The 23,351-nt window shown below is 43.7% G+C and overlaps 2 protein-coding genes across 3 annotated transcripts in view; one reads left to right on the top strand and one right to left on the bottom strand.

Moving 5' to 3' along the window:
- Positions 1 to 58: 58 nt before the first annotated feature.
- efhc1 (EF-hand domain (C-terminal) containing 1) lies at positions 59 to 16,134 on the top strand. 2 transcript variants are annotated; one of them, XM_055873217.1, is made up of 11 exons: positions 59 to 285; positions 1,151 to 1,369; positions 1,589 to 1,738; positions 4,115 to 4,252; positions 5,972 to 6,121; positions 7,275 to 7,467; positions 11,260 to 11,486; positions 13,301 to 13,438; positions 13,693 to 13,906; positions 14,273 to 14,431; positions 15,809 to 16,134. In XM_055873217.1, exons 1-11 carry the CDS (start codon positions 223 to 225, stop codon positions 15,838 to 15,840), a joined length of 1,683 nt encoding a protein of 560 aa, XP_055729192.1. In that variant the 5' UTR covers positions 59 to 222; the 3' UTR covers positions 15,841 to 16,134. The 2 variants fall into 2 exon arrangements, with proteins under 2 accessions (XP_055729192.1, XP_055729191.1); XM_055873216.1 differs by having other exon boundaries at positions 1,148 to 1,369.
- A 1,197-nt stretch (positions 16,135 to 17,331) lies between these two features.
- The window catches only part of LOC129817717 (translocating chain-associated membrane protein 2-like), a 52,655-nt gene continuing 46,635 nt past the window's right edge, over positions 17,332 to 23,351 (bottom strand). The window contains exons 6-11 of the mRNA XM_055873214.1: positions 22,636 to 22,720; positions 22,183 to 22,253; positions 21,924 to 22,028; positions 19,392 to 19,535; positions 18,384 to 18,541; positions 17,332 to 18,284 (exon numbers count right to left, since the gene is read on the bottom strand). Coding sequence (XP_055729189.1) covers positions 18,208 to 18,284; positions 18,384 to 18,541; positions 19,392 to 19,535; positions 21,924 to 22,028; positions 22,183 to 22,253; positions 22,636 to 22,720 — 640 coding nt within the window. The 3' untranslated portion in view covers positions 17,332 to 18,207. The remainder of the gene's footprint in view (positions 18,285 to 18,383; positions 18,542 to 19,391; positions 19,536 to 21,923; positions 22,029 to 22,182; positions 22,254 to 22,635; positions 22,721 to 23,351) is intronic.

The raw sequence follows: 23,351 nt of genomic DNA, 5'->3' as shown, positions 1-23,351 counted from the left end.
GCGAATTTCGCGTATTTTCTTTTAGTGACGTTTTGTTTATATTTCCCCATGGCAACTGATACTATCCTCTGTTTCCTTGGTCACCTCGGCCTAATTTAAACCACAGTTACAATATAAATAATGTTAATTGCCTGATAGCTAAACCTTAATAGTTTCTGTTCAGTATTTGTCCATTATTTCTATGTTCAAAATACATATTTGAACGTTTGAGTATTACAAGCAATGTCGATCAACACGGGACATGGCTTGCCATTTTTGCCAGGAAACACCTTTCGGGATGTTACGGTAAGGTCTTTTTTTTTTCTTTTTGAGCCAGGTCAAATAAACCTGCAACAATGTATCTCACTTTTAAATGTATCACACTGAAGGGCTACACTTGAGTAGTTTGCTACAAAAGTTTCCGTCGGTGTTCGATTGCAACAAAGTTATTATCCATCAAGCTCATGCTTTGGAATGTGGCTCAGGCAGTGTGAAATGACAAATGGCTAGCGTATAAGTGCAATTTGTCAATTAGTTAATCGAATTGTTAGTTATCTACATATGATTGAAGTTTTTTTAAATTAGCCCCACTGTTTGACTGAGTTACATTAGGCTACTTAACTGCAACGTGATACACTTGAAACGAGCTACTGCAGAAATAAACTGCACAGGTTTTACACTGCAATTTGTATCACGTTGCAGTTAAGTAGCCTAATGTAACTCAGTTAAACAGTGAGACTAATAAAAAAAAACTTCAATCATATGTAGCTAACTAACAATTTCAGCTGTCTACCTCTGCTGCTAAGGTCAACATACCAAGTATATTATTTGACTCCTCCATTTGACGAGCTTTTCCATTACGGTCAAAGTAAAAGCCCAAAACTACATTTTTATAAAGGGATTTGATTTCCCTGCTTTTCTGATGATTTACCTGTGAATTCCTGCTTATCCTCAATTCATAGAAACGGACTAGTTCTGGTCGAGGGCATATGGTGGATTCTTCAACTATATTCTTACCTTAGTAGTGGAGGAGTAGTGCATTATGCCAATGAACAGACCTATTAATCTGACCCAGCCAAAATGTATATTTTCCTGATTATCTATGCTGTACTGACCACATCCTTGATACCTCCCTTAACACTTACAAAATATATATATTTCTGTCTAGAAGTCAGCTCACCATCGTCCTCAAACCCTGTCCTATAAGAATGGCTATGCCCTGCCGCACCGGCCCAAGGTTGGCATCGGACAAGCCCCTCTCCTGTCCAGTGAGCTGACCCAGAGTGAGATCAACCAGTTTTCCAATCAGACGTCTGCTCTCACCTATGGCACCACCCACTACAGCCCGGCACTGGACTTCATCCCTGCTCATGTCGCTTATGACAAGAAGGTAAGCTACAATAGCCTCAGGCTGGGGAACTAGGAAATTCTAGAATTATTTTCTGAAGTTTTTACAGAACAGTATCCAGGCAGAGGAATACACTGATCTGTCCTCTCCCCTTGCTTTCTCCCTCTCATCCCTCTTCTCCCCTCTCTCCTCCATCGCCTCTCCTCCTTTTCACTCTCTCCTCCCCTCTCCCCTCACCCACTCCCATTTCCTCTCTTCCAGGTGCTGCGCTTCTATGGCTACTTCCAGCAGGATGTGCTGCACTCGCCCCTGGAGGGTTACCGCGTGCGCCCTGTGGTCCTTTACTACTACCTGGAGGACGACAGCATTTGTATCATGGAACCGGTGGTGGAGAACTCTGGGATACCACAGGTAGGCAAAGAAGATCAGAGGAGATAAGACTCGTAAAATCTGTTCATATACACCTCCAGAAAGAATATGACACCTATAAAAAAGATTCTGACAAGTGAGCACTTAGATATGGTAATTTTCAACTTTTGATCAATTCTTAGAATGTTTGGGAATTACGTATACTAAGACATTTGTGAAAATTCCATAGCAATATTGAGTGGGAACAGCAGCCATATCTTTTATACTAATTAATAGACACTGCAGTAAATACAACCGAATAAAAACATCGTCCAGGATGAGACAGAAGCTGTTTTTCAGTCTCTCGGTCCCAGTTTTGATGCACCTGTACTTACCTCGCCTTCTGGATGATAGCGGGGTGAACAGGTAGTGGCTCGGGTGGTTGTTGTCCTTGATTATCTTTTTGGCTTTCCTATGACATCGGGTGCTGTAGGTGTCCTGGAGGGAAGGTAATTTGCCCCCGGTGATGCGCTGTGCAGACCGCACCACCCTGCGGTTGTGGGCAGTGCAGTTGCCATACCAGGCAGTGATACAGCCCGACAGGATGCTCTCAATTGTGCATCTAGAAAAGTAAAAGTGGCTTTTATACAAACAAGCCAGTTGCACACAGGCCTGCCATCATTCACTTTGTATTGGACTGTGTGTTTACAGGCAGTAGGGCCTGCCATCATTCACTTTGAACTGGACTGTGTGTTTACAGGCAGATGGGCCTGTCATCATTCACTTTGTACTGGACTGTGTGTTTACAGGCAGATGGGCCTGCCATCATTCACTTTGAACTGGACTGTGTGTTTACAGGCAGATGGGCCTGTCATCATTCACTTTGTACTGGACTGTGTGTTTACAGGCAGATGGGCCTGCCATCATTCACTTTGAACTGGACTGTGTGTTTGCAGATACAACAGCGCAACTTTAGATCATTAGAAAGCATTCGCCAAAAGACGCAAAATACACCTGAATGGATTTCTGCAAATATGTAAACACCACAGGAGTTCTCTTACATTTGGGAACTTTACAGTCCTATTGATCAAACAACCATGAAAAGGTAGGCTCTCTCCCCCTCAGTTATGCACCTCAACAACAACAAGGTCAACAACTAATGCTAGCCAGAGCAAGATGAGCTCAAATCTGACAAAGGAACATTAGATAAACCTTCTCAAACGTTTTGAGTTAGTTGGCCATCAAAATTGCACTGATAAACGATGGGGAATTGTAGTCTACTCGTCCTTCTGCAGCTTGCCTGCCAACAATGCACGCTTGTCCCAACCAAGCACCCAAAGCTAACTGGCTAAAAGTGGCTAGCTTGCTAGCTAGCTACTTCCAGACACAAATGAGAGAACACCTCACTCTGACGATTTTACTTGCCCTAGAAGAGCTGCTGGCTGTTTACATGTTATTTAGAGTGTACTTGACTTAACTATTACTTTTTTTGCCTGTGTTTACTGACACGGTCATATTCAGCAGGTGTTGCGCGTTTGTAAATGTATCAGTTATTCTGTGCTCTGTCACACAGATGAGAGAGCTCTGAAATCGTAGATAGAAAGATAGAGCGCCAGATTGAATTTGCGAACACAAGAGATATACTAACTGGACAAGTTCTTGCTAGCTAACCAAATGACACATACATCTCTAGCTGTGTATAGCCACCAAAAAACGATATGAGGGGAAAGTCAACCACTCACCCACTTCCAATGACATGACATCCTCCTAGCAGCTAGTTAGCTAGATATCTAGCTAATGTTAGGCTCTGTGTTTTTAGCTTGTTGCTATACTAATAGAAACGCTAGCCTATTAGCCATGTGATGACTGACTTGTGATCATTGCCCTTGATTGTTTTGACATTCCCAGCCTTAGTTACATTCGTCCGTTTTTGTCGAAAATACTGAAACAGTGCATCCCGAATGGAGGAAGCAAACTATGTATCAGGCCAGCTGTGATTTACAACCTGATAGCAATATTTTTTAGACTACCAAGAAATGTATTGGTGAATTATATGAATCATGCATTGAACTGCATCCATCTATTCTGCCAAAAACAACTTAGTGTACGTCATGGAACTTTGAGTCAAATAGAACATATTTTTAAAACCTCTTATAAAGTTGCTTTTGTAGCATAAACTGGGAATTTGATATTTTTGACTGATATTATCGTTTCATATCTGCAACGTGGTTAAAACGCTGTAAGTTCCACTTTAACTTTAATTTGTACTTAGGGCGACATTTTCCTCTAGTAAAGACGGCTGCTCTGTGAACTAACGCACAGCAACATTCTAAATGATGATTTTAGAAGATGGTTGGGGTTTTTCTTCTAGGACCAAATTGCTAGGAGATATGACTGAGTCTAATTCTGATGTGTGAATCCTTTCTTCCTCGACCGCAGGGCAAGCTGATCAAGCGCCAGAGGCTGCCCAAGAACGACCGCGGCGACCACTACCACTGGAAAGATCTCAACGTGGGCATGGACCTGGTAGTGTACGGCACCGTCTACCGCGTCACACACTGTGACAGCTACACACAGGTAAATAGATACGATACACACTCACACATCACATCCATTATCTATCACACAATAGGTAAGTAAAGAAATAAAAACAACAGTAAAAAGACAGTGAAAAATAACAGTAGCAAGGCTATATACAGGCACCGGTTAGCTTTGCACACTCCTGACATTCTCTCAACCAGCTTCATGAGGTAGTCACCTGGAAGGAATTTCAATTAACAAGTGTGCCTTGTTAATTTGTGGAATTTCTTTCCTTTTTAATGCGTTTGAACCAATCAGTTGTGTTGTGACAAGGGGGTGGTATACAGAAGATAGCCCTATTTGGGAAAAGACCAAGTCCATATTATGGCAAGAAAAGCTGAAATTAGCAAAGAGAAATGACAGTCCATTATTACTTTAAGACATGAAGGTCAGTCAATACAGAACATTTCAAGAACTTTGAAAGTTTCTTCAAGTGCAGTCGCAAAAACCATCAAGCGCTATGATGAAATTGGCTCTCATGAGGACCGCCACAGGAAAGGAAGACCCAGAGTTACCTCTGCTGCAGAGGATAAGTTCATTAGAGTTACCAGCCTCAGATTGTAGCCCAAATAAGTTCTTCACAGAGTTCAAGTAACAGACACATCTCAACAACTGTTCAGAGGAGACTGTGTAAATCGGGCCTTTGTGGTTGAATTGCTGCAAAGAAACCACTACTAAAGGACACCAATAAGAAGAAGACATTTGCTTGGGCCAAGAAACATGAGCAATGGACATTAGACTAGAGGAAATCTGTCCTTTGGTCTGATGAGTCAACATTTTAGATTTTTGGTTCCAACCGCCGTGTCTTTGTGAGATGCAGAGTAGGTGAACGGATTATCTCTGCATGTGTGGTTCCCACCGTGAAGCATGGAGGAGGAGGTGTGATGGTTTGCGGGTGCTTTGCTAGTGACACTGTCTGTGATTTATTTAGAATTCAAGGCACACTTAACCAACATGGCTACCACAGCATTCTGCAGTGATACTCCATCCCATCTGGTTTGCGCTTAGAGGGACTATCATTTGTTTTTCAACAGGACAATGACCCAACACACCTCCAGGCTGTGTAAGGGCTATTTGACCAAGAAGGAGAGTGATGGAGTGCTGCATCAGATGACATGGCCTCCACAATCAACCGACCACAACCAAATTGAGATGGTTTGGGATTAGTTGGACCGCAGATTGAAGGAAAAGCAGCCAACAAGTGCTCAGCATATGTATTGTAGGGAACTCCTTCAAGATTGTTGGAAAAGCATTCTAGGTGAAGCTGGTTGAGAGAATGCCAAGAGTGTGCAAAGCTGTCATCAAGGCAAAGGGTGGCTACTTTGAAGAATCTAAAATATAAAATACATTTTGATTTCTTTAAAACTTTTTTGGTTACTACATGATTCCATATGTTATTTCATAGTTTAAGTCTTCCCAATTATTCTACAATGTAGAAAATAGTTAAAATAAAGAAAAACCCTTGAATGAGTAGGTGTGTCCAAACTTTTGATTGGTTCTGTAGGTAAACACACATCTCACTCACTGTGACACATAGTCAGTTAGACACACACACAGACTTGTTTTCCTCACTGTGTTGTCAAATGCACTTTTTTTTATTTATTTACTTTTCATGTTATTTTCATGTTCTACGTTGAATACTTCCAGCTCTGTGGTATGTTTATTATCTGTATCTATGCTATAGTAGATACTCTGTACTGTGTCTCATGGGGTCAGGACTTCATGGAGAGCGAGGGTCTGGTTTTGAGCGACCCTGAGCCGACCCCGGTCGACCCGTACATCCAGCGGCGCACCCAGGCTGGACGCTCCTACATCACCCCATCCGTCTTCGACCGCCTCAAACAGTTCCTCACCATGGACCGCAAGGTCAGCGGGCTGTACTTAGTTGCCCTGACTACTACATGCCTCCCATACGGATATTATCTATTGGTCGATATGAGGCACGATGTCATTATCTGACACTCGTCTCCTATGTCAGCCCTGCATTCAATGCTCCCATGCACTTCATCAAATCTTTTGCTGAATATATTTGATCTCCAGCATTGGCATTACATTGATATACAGTGACCTCATTGATATACAGTGACCTCTAAAAGTCTTGGGACAGTGACAAATGCTTTGTTGTTTTGTCTCTGTACTCAGGCACTTTGGATTGGAAATTATACAACGACTATGAGGTTAAAGTACAGACTGTCAGCTTTAATTTGAGGGTATTTTGATCCATCTATTGGGCACAAAATTAGCTGAAACAGAACCTAAACAAACAGCAAATCCATCCAAAAAGTTTGTAGAGTCACAAGCTTGATGTGATCATTGTGTGCTAGGAGTATGGGACCAAATACCAAACGTTGACTACTTTAATACACAGTAGGGAATTTGTCCCAATACTTTGGGTCCAGTAAAATGGGGGACTATGTACAAAAGTACTGTAATTTATAAAAGTTTATCAAATCAAAGTTTTTGTCACGTGCACCGAATACTACAGTGAAATGCTTACTTGAAGGCCCTAACCAATAGTGTGTAAAATGTGCGTGTGTAAGTAAAGAAATTAAACAACAGTAAAAATACATTTGAAAATAAGAGTAGCAAGGCTATATACAGACACCGGTTAGTCAGGCTTATTGAGGTAGTATGCACATGAATGTATAGTTAAAGTGACTATGCATATAAGATAAACAGAGAGTAGCAGCAGCGTAAAAGAGGGGTTGGTCCGATATCCGATATACCCTCCAATTAAATATGACAGTCTACACTTCAACCTCATAGTCATTGTATCATTTCAATACAACAACAAATGGGTCACTGTCCCAATACCTTTGGAGCTCACTGAAAGTATAATGTTCCTATAGATTAGTCATGTACCATTTTACCACGATTTGTATTCATATCAGTCTAAGCAAAGGACTCAAAGGATTTAGTATGCGTTTAAACACACGTAACTATTTATATGGCTAAACATGACCTCAGCAGGATCTTATTCTCTCTATAACCTTTGACCTTTGGCCATCTGTATCAATAGGTGCTGCGTTTCTTTGCGCTGTGGGACCACACTGACACTCTGTACGGGGAGGCCAGGCCTGTGACAATCCAGTACTATCTGGTGGATGACTCAGTGGAGATCCGAGAGGTCCATGAGCCAAACAGTGGCCGGGACCCCTTCCCTGTGCTGCTACGCAGACAGAGGCTGCCCAAGAACATCAAACCAGCCTGCAGTAAGTCTCTCAGTTATTGTAGCTATTGGCACTAGTTTCTCTGTGTAGTGATCTATCCGGGTTAATTCTGGGAGAGCCCAACAGTGGCTGGGACCCCTTCCCTTGCAGCCTAAGAACATCAAAACAGGTAAGGCCTGTTGTCGTCGAGCATTTTTCTAGTGAAGGAAAAGCAGCCAACAAGTGCTCAGCATATGTGGAAACTCCTTCAAGACTGTTGGAAAAGCATTCCTCATGAAGCTGGTTGAGAGAATGCTACAAGTGTGCAGAGCTATCATCAAGGCAAAGGGTGGCTACTTTGAAGAATATAAAATATATTTCGATTTGTTTAACACTTTTTTGGTTACTACATGTGTGTTATTTCATAGTTTTTATATCTTCACTATTATTCTACAATGCAGAAAATAGTACAAATAAAGAAAAACCCTTGAATGAGTAGGTGTGTCCAAACTTTTGACTGGTACTATATATATATGTATATATATATATACTACCGTTCAAAAGTTTGGGGTCAATTAGACATTTACTTGTTTTTGAAAGAAAAACAATTTTTTTGTCCATTAAAATAACATCAAGTTGGTCGGAAATACAGTGTAGGCATTGTTAATGTTGTAAATGACTATTGTAGTTGGAAACGGCTGATTTTTCATGGAATATTTACATAGGCATACAGAGGATTCCTGTGTTCCAATGGCACGGTTGTGTTAGCTAATCCAAGTTTATACTTTTAAAAGGCTAATTGATCATTAGAAAACCCTTTTGCAAGTATGTTAGCACAGCTGAAAACTGTTGTGCCGATTAAAGAAACTTTTCTTTCAAAAACAAGGTCATTTCTAAGTGACCCCAAACTTTAGAATGGTAGTGTATATATTATAATATATTATATATTAGTATTCAGATCCCTTGACTTTTTTCACATTTTGTTACGTTACAGCCTTACTATAAAATGGATTAAATAAATACAAAATCCTCAGCAATCTACACATAATATCCCATAATGACAAAGCGAAAACAGGTTTAGACATTTTTGCAAAGTTATAAAAAGTAAAAACAGAAATACTTTATTTACATAAGTATTCAGACCCTTTGCTATAAGACTCGAAATTGAGCTCAGGTTCATCCTGTTTCCATTGATAATCCTTGAAGTTTCTACGACTTGATTGGAGTCCACCTGTGGTAAATTCAATTGATTGGACATGATTTGGAAAGGCTATATAAGGTCCCACAGTTGACAGTGCATATCAGAGCAAAAACCAAACCATGAGGTCGAAGGAATTGTCCGTAGAGCTTTAACACAGGATTGTGTCAAGACACATATCTGGGGAAAGGTACCAAAACATTTCTGCAGCATTGAAAGTTCCAAAGAACACAGTGGCCTCCCTCATTCTTAAATTAAGTTTGGAACCACCAAGAATCTTCCTAGAGCTGGCCGCTCGGCCAAACTAAGCAACCGGGGGAGAAGGGCCTTGGTCAGGGAGGTGACCAAGAACCCGATGGTCACTCTGACAGAGCTCTAGAGTTCCTCTGTGGAGATGGGAGAACCTTCAAGAAGGACAACCATCTCTGCAGCACTCCAGCTATCAACCGTGTTTCTAATGACTGTACAACAGTCTACATGTCCTCCTAAAGACTATACAACAGTTTACATGTCCTCCTAATGACTATACAACAGTCTACATGTCCTCCTAATGACTATACAACAGTCTACATGTCCTCCTAATGACTATACAACAGTTCCCATGTCCTCCTAAAGACTATACAACAGTCTACATGTCCTCCTAATGACTATACAACAGTCTACATGTCCTCCTAAAGACTAAACAACAGTCTACATGTCCCCCTAAAGACTATACAACAGTCCCCATGTCCTACTAATGACTATACAACTCTACATGTCCTTCTAATGACTGTACAACTCTACATGTCCTTCTAATGACTATACAACAGTCCCCATGTCCTACTAATGACTATACAACAGTCCCCATGTCCTACTAATGACTATACAACAGTCCCCATGTCCTACTAATGACTATACAACTCTACATGTCCTTCTAATGACTGTACAACTCTACATGTCCTTCTAATGACTATACAACAGTCCCCATGTCCTACTAATGACTATACAACAGTCCCCATGTCCTCTTAAAGACTATACAACAGTCCCCATGTCCTCCTAAAGACTATACAACAGTCTACATGTCCCCCTAATGACTATACAACAGTCTACATGTCCTCCTAATGACTATACAACAGTCCCCATGTCCTCTGTATGACTATACAAGAGTCTACATGTCCTCCTAATGACTATACAACAGTCCCCATGTCCTCTGTATGACTATACAACAGTCCCCATGTCCTCCTAATGACTATACAACAGTCTACATGTCCTCCTAATGACTATACAACAGTCCCCATGTCCTCTGTATGACTATACAACAGTCTACATGTCCTCCTAAAGACTATACAACAGTCTACATGTCCTCCTAATGACTATACAACAGTCCCCATGTCCTCCTAAAGACTATACAACAGTCTAGATGTCCTCTGTATGACTATACAACAGTCCCCATGTCCTCTGTATGACTAAACAACAGTCTACATGTCCTCCTAAAGACTATACAACAGTCTGCATGTCCTCTGTATGACTATACAACAGTCCCCATGTCCTCTTAAAGACTATACAAGTCCCCATGTCCTCCTAAAGACTATACAACAGTCTACATGTCCCCCTAAAGACTATACAACAGTCTACATGTCCTCCTAAAGACTATACAACAGTCCCCATGTCCTCTGTATGACTATACAACAGTCTACATGTCCTCTTAAAGACTATACAACAGTCCCCATGTCCTCTTAAAGACTATACAACAGTCCCCATGTCCTCCTAAAGACTATACAACAGTCCCCATGTCCTCCTAAAGACTATACAACAGTCTACATGTCCTCCTAAAGACTATACAACAGTCTACATGTCCTCCTAAAGACTATACAACAGTCTACATGTCCTCCTAAAGACTATACAACAGTCTACATGTCCTCCTAATGACTATACAACAGTCTACATGTCCTCCTAAAGACTATACAACAGTCCCCATGTCCTCTGTATGACTATACAACAGTCTACATGTCCTCCTAATGACTATACAACAGTTTACATGTCCTCCTAAAGACTATACAACAGTCTACATGTCCTCCTAAAGACTATAGAACAGTCCCCATGTCCTCCTAATGACTATACAACAGTCTACATGTCCTCCTAATGACTATACAACAGTCTACATGTCCTCCTAAAGACTATACAACAGTCTACATGTCCTTCTAATGACTATACAACAGTTCCCATGTCCTCCTAAAGACTAAACAACAGTCTACATGTCCTCCTAATGACTATACAACAGTTTACATGTCCTCCTAAAGACTAAACAACAGTCTACATGTCCTCCTAAAGACTATACAACAGTCTACATGTCCTCCTAATGACTATACAACAGTTTACATGTCCTCCTAATGACTATACAACAGTTTACATGTCCTCCTAAAGACTAAACAACAGTCTACATGTCCTCCTAAAGACTATACAACAGTCTACATGTCCTTCTAATGACTATACAACAGTTCCCATGTCCTACTAATGACTATACAACAGTTCCCATGTCCTACTAAAGACTATACAACAGTTCCCATGTCCTTCTAATGACTATACAACAGTCCCCATGTCCTTCTAATGACTATACAACAGTCTCCATGTGTTTAATTACTATACAACAGTCCCCATGCCCTTCCTCCCCTCTCCAGAGCCCTTCCCTAGCTGTGTACTGGAGGTGTCCCCCCAGGAGGTGCACCAGTACTACTCGCCCAAGGACTTCCAGGTGGGCGAGACGCTGCAGCTGATGGGCCGGCGCTTCCTGCTCTACGACTGTGACGAGTTCACCAAGACCTACTACCAGAAGAACCACCCCGACCTGGAGCTCAAACCCAAACCTGTGGTCAAGAAGAGAACAGAGCTGCACGACAGGCATGAGGTGAAAGGGCAGAGGACTGGATTGGTGGAGTTAGGGAGGGTTGGTGGGTGGAAGGGATGGTGTTTTTTTTCTGCCCATGCCTACTTCTACACCCCATATCCTCTCCCTCGTGGGTTGTGGGTTCTATCTGTTCATTTGTCCATCAGTCCCAGTTGTATGAGAGGTTGCCTGTTTCTGTGTCACATACAGTGGGGCAAAAAAGTATTTAGTCAGCCACCAATTGTGCAAGTTCTCCCACTTAAAAAGATGAGAGAGGCCTGTAATTTTCATCATAAGTACACTTCAACTATGACAGACAAAATTAGAAAAAAAAATACAGAAAATCACATTGTAGGATTTTTTATGAATTTATTTGCAAATTATGGTGGAAAATCATTATTTGGTCAATAACAAAAGTTTATCTCAATACTTTATATACCCTTTGTTGGCAATGACAGAGGTCAAACGTTTTCTGTAAGTCTTCACAAGGTTTTCACACACTGTTGCTGGTATTTTGGCCCATTCCTCCATGCAGATCTCCTCTAGAGCAATGATGTTTTGGGGCTGTTGCTGGGCAACACGGACTTTCAACTCCCTCCAAAGATTTCTATGGGGTTGAGATCTGGAGACTGGCTAGGCCACTCCAGGACCTTGAAATGCTTCTTACGAAGCCACTCCTTCGTTGGCGGTGTGTTTGGGATCATTGTCATGCTGAAAGACCCAGCCACGTTTCATCTTCAATGCCCTTGCTGATGGAAGGAGGTTTTCACTCAAAATCTCACGATACATGGCCCCATTCATTCTTTCCTTTACACGGATCAGTCGTCCTGGTCCCTTTGCAGAAAATCACCTCCAAACCATGATGTTTCCACCCCCATGATTCATAGTAGGTATGGTGTTCTTCGGATGCAACTCAGCATTCTTTGTCCTCCAAACACGACGAGTTGAGTTTTTACCAAAAAGTTATATTTTGGTTTCATCTGACCATATGACATTCTCCCAATCTTCTTCTGGATCATCCAAATGCTCTCTAGCAAACTTCAGACGGGCTTGGACATGTACTGGCTTAAGCAGGAGGACACGTCTGGCACTGCAGGATTGAGTCCCTGGCGGCGTAGTGTGTTACTGATGGTAGGCTTTGTTACTTTGGTCCCAGCTCTCTGCAGGTCATTCACTAGGTCCCCCCGTGTGGTTCTGGGATTTTTGCTCACCGTTCTTGTGATCATTTTGACCACACGGGGTGAGATCTTGCGTGGAGCCCCAGATCGAGGGAGATTATCAGTGGTATTGAATGTCTTCCATTTCCTAATAATTGCTCCCACAGTTGATTTCTTCAAACCAAGCTGCTTACCTATTGCAGATTCAGTCTTCCCAGCCTGGTGCAGGTCTACAATTTTGTTTCTGGTGTCCTTTGACAGCTCTTTGGTCTTGGCCATAGTGGAGTTTGGAGTGTGACTGTTTGAGGTTGTGGACAGGTGTCTTTTATACTGATAACAAGTTCAAACAGGTGCCATTAATACAGGTAACGAGTGGAGGACAGAGGAGCCACTTAAAGAAGAAGTTACAGGTCTGTGAGAGCCAGAAATCTTGCTTGTTTGTAGGTGACCAAATACTTATTTTCCACCATAATTTCAAATAAATTCATAAAAAATCCTACAATGTGATTTTCTGTATTTTTTTTCTCATTTTGTCTGTCATAGTTGAAGTGTACCTATGATGAAAATTACAGGCCTCTCTCATATTCTTAAGTGGGAGAACTTGCACAAATGGTGGCTGACTAAATACTTTTTTGCCCCACTGTACATCGCCTCACCTCTCCTATATGCCCTCTACAGGTTCCTCCCTACAATGGTTTTGGTTCACTGGAGGACTCCCTTCAGAATTGCCTGTCTCTGATCCCTGAGCCCCCTAAGAAGGATCTGATGAAGATGCTGGAGAATGACCACAAAGTTCTGCGCTACGCTGCCAGGATGGTGAGGGGCTGGAGGGGGGTTAGGAGAAAGAGGTCTACCTGGGGCTCTGGGAAGCTGGGTTGCTGTAATACCCGTTTCATACTGCTCAGACTGGTATTAGTATCACTGGTCAAGAGTTTGAAACTGAACCCCGGTAGGCCATGACAACCACTGAGAAACATGTTTACATGCTAGTTATGACATCTCACAGTCACCCTTTGAGTGTAACCAATCACCATCTTGATTTTCTTCCACCCCGTCTCGCTCTATCACAGGACTCCCAGAATCCCCAGGACGAGGGCCGCCGCTTCATCTTCTCCTACTTCCTGTCCAGTGATATGATCAGCATATTCGAGAAGTCCACGCGCAACTCCGGCATCATCAGCGGCCAGTTCCTGGAAAAGACATGCATCCCCAAGCCGGGCTGCACCGTGGACAAGCCCGAGTTCTATGGCCCGGCCGACTTTGCCATCGGAGACACCGTGGAGGGTACGCTTCCTAGTGTTGTACTGTTCTGTTCACAGAGATGTTTTAGCTTGGAGGAGATGTAGTGTAGCTCCTATAAAGTTTAGTCTAGTCGCAGATCTGTTTGTGCTGTCTTGCCAACTCCTATAGTCATTGATGTGGCAGATCTGAGACCAGGTTTAATTCTAGCCTCGTTGACATTTCAGTCCATTTGGATCATAACCTTCTTCCAACCAGAAACACATGTATTTCACTGGTGAAGAGCAGTGATATTGTTCTATAGTCCCTGTTGCCTCAGTGTATGAGTGTCTCAGGCTCGAATTTCACATTTAAAATGCAACCATCCAACATTGATATCCCCACTCTTATGGGCCCTTTTCCCTCCCTCAGTTTTCAGACACCGCTTTGTACTGACCGATGCTGACCACTATGTGCTGAAGTACCTGGAGTCCATCTCGGATCAACTCCCCTCTCGCACCCTGAACTCCCTGAGACAGAGGCTGGGCGTGGTTGACCAGGAGGTGGACCCCCACACCGACCCACAGTCAGGTAAGGACATAAGTGTCCACAGTTGTTGCCATGGTGACACACAAAGGGCTCTATTCAACAGCGCAATTGAAATTTAAACGGCAATGTTCCCGCATTAGAGGAGACTGCATTCATGGTAAACGCTGTATACACTACATGTCCAAAAGTATGTGGACACCTGCTTGTCGAAAATCTCATTCCAAAATCATGGCTATTAATATGGAGTTGGTCCCCCCTTTTCTGCTATAACAGTCTCCACTCTTCCGGGAAGGCTTTCCACTAGATGGTGGAACATTGCTGCAGGGACTTGCTCCCATTCAGCCACAAGAGCATTGGTAAGGTCAGGCACTGATGTTGGGCGATTAGGCCTGGCTCGCAGTCGGCGTCCCAATTCATCACAAAGGTGTTCGATGGGGTTGAGGTCAGGTTCTTCCACACCGATCTCGACAAACCGTTTCTGTATGGACCTCGCTTTGTGTACGGGGGCATTGTCATGCTGAAACAGGAAAGGGCCTTCCCCAAACCTTTGCCACAAAGTTGGAAGCACAGAATTGTCTAGAATGTCATTGTATGCTGTAGCATTAAGATTTCCCGTCACTGGAACTAAGGGGTCTAGGCCGAACCATGAAAAACAGCCTCAGACCATTATTCCTCCTCCACCAAACTTTACAGTTGGCACTATGCATCCGGGCAGGTAGCGTTCTCCTTGGATCCGCCAAACCCAGATTTGTCAGTCGGACTGCCAGATGGTGAATTGTGATTCATCACTCCAGAGAACGCGTTTCCACTGCTCCAGAGTCCAATGGTGGCGTGCTTTACACCACTCCAGCCGACGCTTGGCATTGCGTGGTGATCTTAGGCTTGTGTGCGGCTGCTCGGCCATGGAAACCCATTTCATGAAGCTCCAGACAAGCAGTTCTTGTGCCTGACGTTGCTTCCAGAGGCAGTTTGGAACTCGATAGTGAGTGTTGCAACCGAGGACAGACAATTTTTACGAGCTACACGCTTCAGGACTCAGCAGTCCCGTTTCTGTGAGCTTGTGTGGCCTACCACTTTGTAGCTGAGCCGTTGTTGCTCCTAGGCGTTTCCACTTCACAATAACAGCACTTCCAGCTGACTGGGGCAGCTCTAGCAGGGCAGAAATTTGACCAACTGACTGAAAGTCACTGAGCTCTTCAGTAAGGCCATTCGACTCTGCCAGATTGCACGGCTTTGTGCTAGATTTTATACACCTGTCAGCAACAGGTGTGGCTGAAATAGCCAAATCCACTCATTTGAAGGGGTGTCCACATACTTTTGTGTCCACTTTTGTGTCCACATACATATATATATAGTGTACATTATAAACCATCCCCCCTCTAACAGTATACTGAGTCCTCTCCTCCCTTCTTTCCTCAGGGGACATTGAAAGAGCGGAAGCCTCTTCTTGATGAGAGGAAGTGTTACTCCCCTACAGAAGAGGGGAGAAGACTCCCCTACTCTTCCCTCCGAACCACCTCCGATTATGAAACCAAAGCCTAGGCACACACTTGCTCTATGTTTCTCATGATAAATAAATGTGATTCTGAAAACACTGGACCTCATGCCTGTCTCTGTAAGTGGGCTGACACCTACTGGACAGAATGAAACATTTCATTCACCAACAGAACAATGTTTAAGGTTAAATATACACAGATTGAGACAAAATGGATGACCTTGTAATAAAGAATACCTCTTCAACACTTCATTAGGCTGTGTTCTTCTCCCAGTCCTCTGTGGTGGCTAGACCATCTGTCTGTCTTGTCTCCACAACAGAATGCTGGCTTTTAGGCTAAAAAGACCCAATTAGTTGTAATTACACACAGAGAACACTTAACCGTTTGGAAATGTAAGTATATCAACAGGAAATTGTTGACATTAAAACACTTGCATAGCAGGTGTGGTATTTGTTATGGATCCCCATTAGTTCCTGCCAAAGCAGCAGCTACTCTTCCTGGAGTCCAGCAAAATGAAGGCAGTTTATACGATTTTAAAGACATTACAATGCATTCACAACAGTGTGCCCTCAGGCCCCTACTCCACCACATATCTACAGTACTAAATCCATGTGTGTATGTTATTGTGTGTGCGCCTATGTTTGTGTTGCTTCAGTCCCCGCTGTTCCATAAGGTGTTTTTTTAAATCAAATTTTACTGCTTGCATCAGTTACATGATGTGGAATAGAGTTCCATGTAGTACCGTGCGCCGCCTATAGTTTATTTGGGAATTGGGGACTGTGAAGAGACCTCTTTTGGCATGCCTTGTGGGGTATGCATGGGTGTCAGAGCTGTGTGTCAGTAGTTTAGACAGACAGCTTGGTGCATTCAACATGTCAATACCTCTCATAAATACAAGTAGTGATGAAGTCAATCCCTCCTCCACTTTGAGCCAGGAGAGATTTACATTATCCGCTCTCTGTGTACATGCATGGACCAGCCGTGTTGCCCTGTTCTGAGCCACTTGCAATTTTCCTAAGTCCTTTTTTGTGCCACCTGTCCAGGGGGTGTACTTGTACATCAAGCTGCCTCACTCTACGGAGACAGGCCCTGGCTCACACAAAGCTGCCTACATGGAAAGAGGCTGGCTGGCATGCAAGACTACAATGACCCAAAGCCATGCTTCCTCTGTCCTGGTTTCCTCAATTCCTGTCAAAGTGCATTGGAAGAGAGCATCCAAGGTCCCTCCAATGAGCTATGATAGGAATCAAGAAGGGAGGAAGTAGGGTATTGACAGCTAGTAACGTTCAGACACAGCCCCTTTGGGCCTGCAATACTTCCTACATTGTGGCTATGGTCATTAGAGTAAAATGACTTGGAAACATTCAGTACGTTTTAACACATACAAAACCGATTTCCATCATGGTAATAATGCAATAGACAAAAATAACTGTTCAAACCTCAGCATTTGAGAACAATGCATTATTTAATAAAGTAAAAATAGAAAAACTCAAAACAATGGAATAGCATGCAGTATTATCCAACATACATGGTGGTCATCAGGAGGTTTGTGTAGTGACCACAGCACGGTCCGAGCCACACCGACAATGGCCCAGAGGGAGGGGCCAAGGAGTAACCAGAACCCTATAATTGGTCCAATCTCAACTTGGTCCCGCCCGTCACTGATTGGGTAGCAAAGCCAGCACGCTCTGATATTCCTTTAGGACCACCGTAGAACCAGCAACATTCTTCCTGCACCAAGTAACCAGGGTCCTGTTTATTAGGGCACAAAACATGTTGCAAAGGAAACCGAAAATGAGTGTTTCTTCTTGGGCAAGTCTAGTCCGTCCACGTTTCAGTCAGTTTTCTTCCGTTTGGTGCCTAATGAATACGACTCATGCTAAAAACAAAAGTGAAGGCGACTCATTCAACAGCAGAGCTAAAAAACAGCTGCATCTGGACAAACCCCAGACCAGTACAGTTCTTAACGCACAAGGAACAGGCATCAACACATTCAATATTACAGTATACAGTGTGCCACAAATAACATACATCGTTCAGTATACATGTAGATCAGAACCAGAGTGTCCATAGCAGACAGTTGTATAAAAAAATACTGATATGAGAGTAAATGTCTGTTCAGGGCTCGAGGGGGGTTTGGTTTTGGAATTGCATTTTTTAAGCCTTGTTGTGGCCATGGCGACAGACGCAGCCCCCACATCACCTCCAGAAAATACGCAAAACAGGAAGAGGATGAATGGTGTGGGACCAGTTTCTTGTTCCTCTAATTGATAAGCCATATAGTCAGGGTCACTGTTCAGGCAGCCATGATGGGTGGAGCCATTACGGGGCCTTGATCTTCTTGGGTCGAGGAGAGGCTCCGTTCTCAGCTTTTATTGCGCCGTTTTCATGGTGGCCAACTGGAGGAGGGCATTCACACATTAACAAACGTAAATACACTTGCTGTAATAGAATGTCTTCAACTCGTACTATTAAAGCGTGCATGTGTGTCCACTCACTGGAGTCTCTCTTCAGCGGTCGGGGGGTTTGCTTGGCGGCGGCCCTCTTCCTAGCGACCTGTTCATGTCTGAACTCTCGCCACCGCTTCAGCTGGAAACGGATAAACTTCCACAGGAGCCAGGACTGGGTCAGACTCACCAGCAACAACACAGGCATCCTATAGAGAGGAAGGGATGATAGAGAGGGGGAGGGAGAAAGGGGGGAGGGAGGGAGGGAGAGAGAAAGGGGGAGGGAGGGAGAGAGAAAGGGAGGGGGAGGGAGAGAGAAAGGGAGGGGGAGGGAGAGAGAAAGGGAGGGGGAGAGAAAGGGAGGGGGAGAGAAAGGGAGAAGAGAAAGGGGAGGGAAATGGGAGGGGGAGGGAGAGAGAGAAAGGGGAGGGAGAGAGAGAAAGGGGAGGGAGAGAGAGAAGAGGGAGAGAGAGAAAGGGGAGGGAGAGAGAGAAAGGGGAGGGAGGGGGAGGCAGGGAGGGAGAAAGGGGAGGGAGGGAGGGAGGGGGAGAGAAAGGGGAGGGAGAGAGAAAGGGAGGGGGAGAGAAAGGGAGGGGGAGGGGGAGAGAAAGGGAGGGGGAGAGAAAGGGGAGGGAGGGAGAGAGAAAGGGGAGGGAAATGGGAGGGGGGAAGGGGGAAAGGGAGAGGGAGTGTGTTTGTGTGTGAGTGCTCACACTTACGTGTTTTTTTAATTTATTTTTTATATAACCAGGTTGGTCAGTTGAGAACAAGTTCTCATTTACAACTGCGACCTGGCCAAGATAAAGCAAAGCAGTGTGACAAACAACACAGAGTTACACATGAGATAAACAAACGTACAGTCAATAACACAATAGAAAAATCTATATACAGTGTGTGCAAATGGCGTGAGGAGGTAGGGCAATAAATAGGCCATAGTGGCGAAGTAATTACATTTAGCAATTAACACTGAAGTGATAGATGTGCAGATGATGTGCAAGTAGAAATACTGGTGTGTGTATTTTGTGTACAATAGACATAGAAGCTACTAAAAACCCTTACCGTATCAGCACAGTGTTAAAGTTGCCCATGTCCCAGTCCAGCCCCTGGTTTTCGGCACGGGCCAACCCAAAACCCACAGCCAGGAACACAAGTGTGAGGGTCACCATCCGCGTGAACACAAAGTTCACGGCCCACAGGTCAAACCTGGACACACATCAGTAAATAACAGAAGTGGATTATGATTATTAGGATTGATCACAAGGCATGCAGTGCCATTAAAGGTAGTCAGCAATTAGACATCATCATATGCAGCAGAGAGACTACCAGCATGTACATATATACATACGTGTGTGTGTGTGTGTGTATATATATATATATATACACACTGCTCAAAAAATTAAAGAGAACACTTAAACAACACAATGTAACTCCAAGTCAATCACACTTATGTGAAATCAAACTGTCCACTTAGGAAGCAACACTGATTGACAATAGATTTCACATGCTGTTGTGCAAATGGAATATACAACAGGTGGAAATTATAGGCAATTAGCAAGACACCCCCAATAAAGGAGTGGTTCTGCAGGTGGTGACCACAGACCACTTCTCAGTTCCTATGCTTCCTGGCTGATGTTTTGGTCACTTTTGAATGCTGGCGGTGCTTTCACTCTAGTGGTAGCATGAGACTGAGTCTACAACCCACACAAGTGGCTCAGGTAGTGCAACTCATCCAAGATGGCACATCAATGCGAGCTGTGGCAAGAAGGTTTGCTATGTCTGTCAGCGTAGTGTCCAGAGCATGGAGGCGCTACCAGGAGACAGGACAGTACATCAGGAGACGTGGAGGAGGCCGTAGGAGGGCAACAACCCAGCAGCAGGACCGCTACCTCCGCCTTTGTGCAAGGAGGAGCACTGCCAGAGCCCTGCAAAATGACCTCCAGCAGGCCACAAATGTGCATGTGTCTGCTCAAACGGTCTGAAACAGACTCCATGAGGGTGGTATGAGGGCCCGACGTTCACAGGTGGGGGTTGTGCTTACAGCCCAACACCGTGCAGGACGTTTGGCATTTGCCAGAGAACACCATGATTGGCAAATTCGCCACTGGCGCCCTGTGCTCTTCACAGATGAAAGCAGGTTCACACTGAGCACATGTGACAGACGTGACAGAGTCTGGAGACGCCGTGGAGAACGTTCTGCTGCCTGCAACATCCTCCAGCCAGACTGGTTTGGCGATGGGTCAGTCATGGTGTGGGATGGCATTTCTTTGGGGGCCGCACAGCCCTCCATGTGCTCGCCAGAGGTAGCCTGACTGCCATTATGTACCGAGATGAGATCCTCAGACCCCTTGTGAGACCATATGCTGGTGCGGTTGGCCCTGGGTTCCTCCTAATGCAAGACAATGCTAGACCTCATGTGGCTGGATGCTATGGACTGGCCCGCCCGTTCCCCAGACCTGAATCCAATTGAGCACATCTGGGACATCATGTCTCGCTCCATCCACCAACGCCACGTTGCACCACAGACTGTCCAGGAGTTGGTGGATGCTTTAGTCCAGGTCTGGGAGGAGATCCCTCAGGAGACCATCCGCCACCTCATCAGGAGCATGCCCAGGCGGTGTAGGGAGGTCATACAGGCACGTGGAGGCCACACACACTACTGAGCCTCATTTTGACTTGTTTTAAGGACATTACATCAAAGTTGGATCAGCCTGTAGTGTGGTTTTCCACTTTCATTTTGAGTGTGACTCCAAATCCAGACCTCCATGGGTTGATAAATTTGATTTCCATTGATAATTTTGTGTGATTTTGTTGTCAGCACATTCAACTATGTAAAGAAAAAAGTATTTAATAAGAATATTTCATTCAGTCAGATCTAGGATGTGTTATTTTAGTGTTCCCTTTATTTTTTTGAGCAGTGTATATACACACATTTGTATATGTATATATACACATTTGTATACACATATATAAATGTGTATATATTTACATTTACATTTAAGTCATTTAGCAGACGCTCTTATCCAGAGCGACTTACAAATTGGTGCATTCACCTTATGACACACACACATACATATATATACATACATAAATACACACACACACACATACAAATATATATATTGGCCAAGAATGTTGAAATTGCAATGAGCCAATAGTGGGAGTCTTGGCAGGTTGTTTTTCAGGAAGTCACCCCAATATGTCTTGTGATGTCATATTACAGAGTCTACTTTTAATGAAGTGCTGTTCACGTCACATTATAATATGAACAGCACTTCTATATGATATGTTGTTGTGCAGTTGTAAAGTAAGAAGGTTATGACAAAGCAAGCCTTGTCCGAGCCAGAATGGCCCATTGGGCAGGAGCCCGTCTCCTGATCCTGTAGCGTGAGGCAGCTTGATGTACAAGTACACCTCCTGGACAGGAAACTAGTCTATCACAGGGCCATCTCCCTAATAATGAGTTCCAAGTGGAGTGGGATCAGGTCCCAGTTTACGAGTCTTTTGTATGACTCAACCGGGGATCCACCAACCTTCCAATCTGAGGCCGGACACTCTACCCACAAGGCCACAGAGTTGGTAATATGAACTCACATCTTTTGGTGGCTCTCATCAGTGAAGTAGAATATTCTGGCGATGTGGAAGCCCAGCTCAGACAGGTACTGCAGACAGAGGAGTACCAGGCCCACAGGACTCAAACTGTGGGAGAGGAGGGAGGGACATGGAGGGGAGTATTAGGGTTATATGGGTGCTTAGATATGCTTGTGTATATGTGCTCATGCGCTTTTATATGTTATTGTGCTAATATTAGGTACTTATCTATGTTTATATAGGTGCTTCTATAGGTGCTTACTTGAGCAGGTATGCTGCAGAGATGTGCAGCAGGTAGAGACAGATGTACTGCAGCTGGCGAGGGATCTCCTCCTGAGGAACAACGACAACAAGCAGTCACACCAAGAACTTCTGGCTGTCTGTCAACAGGAATGGAACCACTCAGAAAGACAGCATGTGGGTACAAACTAATATAGGGAATAGTTCACCCGAATGGCACGTTTCCATATTATTTTCTTTTTACCTTGAAAGTAAAGGAGTCTATGGACAATGAGATGAATTGCAGCTTTCAATGTCAGGAAAGTAACATGTGATTGTCATTTGGGTAAACAATTTTTATGGTGAATATAATCTGACAGAATTCCTTATTCAGTCTATGGGCTGATTTAATGAAGATTTCCTTTCAGCTAATTGTTTTCACACAACACACACACACAGACATCAGTCCTCTGTTTCCTTCAGCCTCAGCACTGACCTTGCGTACTTTCTGGAAGTAGAGCTCAGGCAGGGCGTGAAGCCAGTAGGCCAGCTGAGTGAGGTAAAAGAACTTCACCTGAAACCTGCAACAGAGAGAGAGAGCGGTTGTTCAAGGATACGGTACAGAACAGGGGAACTACCCAGTGATGTATAGAAACCCTGGATTGCTGATGCTATGCATTTGCCATTGAGAGGCTTTGAAGCCACCGGCAATCCCCAGTAGGATCAGTCTTCCATGGGAATGAATGGAATTCTACAATATTTCAATTGAATGTTTCAAGAACAAAATAACATGTATTTAATTATGGTGTAGTGGCGACAGTAACATTAGTCATCTCAAAATGATACTTTAAGGAAAATGTTTTTTGTTTAAATTTTTAACTTGTTTAGCTGACATAATATAAAGTATGCATTAAGGTGTCTAATAAAATACATGTGGCAAAATCCAATGTAGACATTAATGCATTTCTATATATTCCAAAACAAAAAACAATTACAATGGAGGAGTGCCAAGATGGAAGCAAGGTGGCTTCAACCCAGCCCATCTGTAAATAGCACACCCAACAACTTCATCCCCACATTGTTATTTATTTCTTTTTTGGTTTTTGCATCCCAGTATCTCTACTTGCACATAGTCTTCTGCACATCTATTCACTCCAGTGTTAATGCTAAATTGTAATTATTTCGCCACTATGGCCTATTTATTGTCTTACC

The sequence above is a fragment of the Salvelinus fontinalis genome, chromosome 20 (genome assembly GCF_029448725.1).
Source record: "Salvelinus fontinalis isolate EN_2023a chromosome 20, ASM2944872v1, whole genome shotgun sequence".
NCBI lineage: Eukaryota > Metazoa > Chordata > Actinopteri > Salmoniformes > Salmonidae > Salvelinus > Salvelinus fontinalis.
Note: the sequence above shows the minus strand (reverse complement) of the source record. Positions and strands in the feature narration are given on the sequence as shown.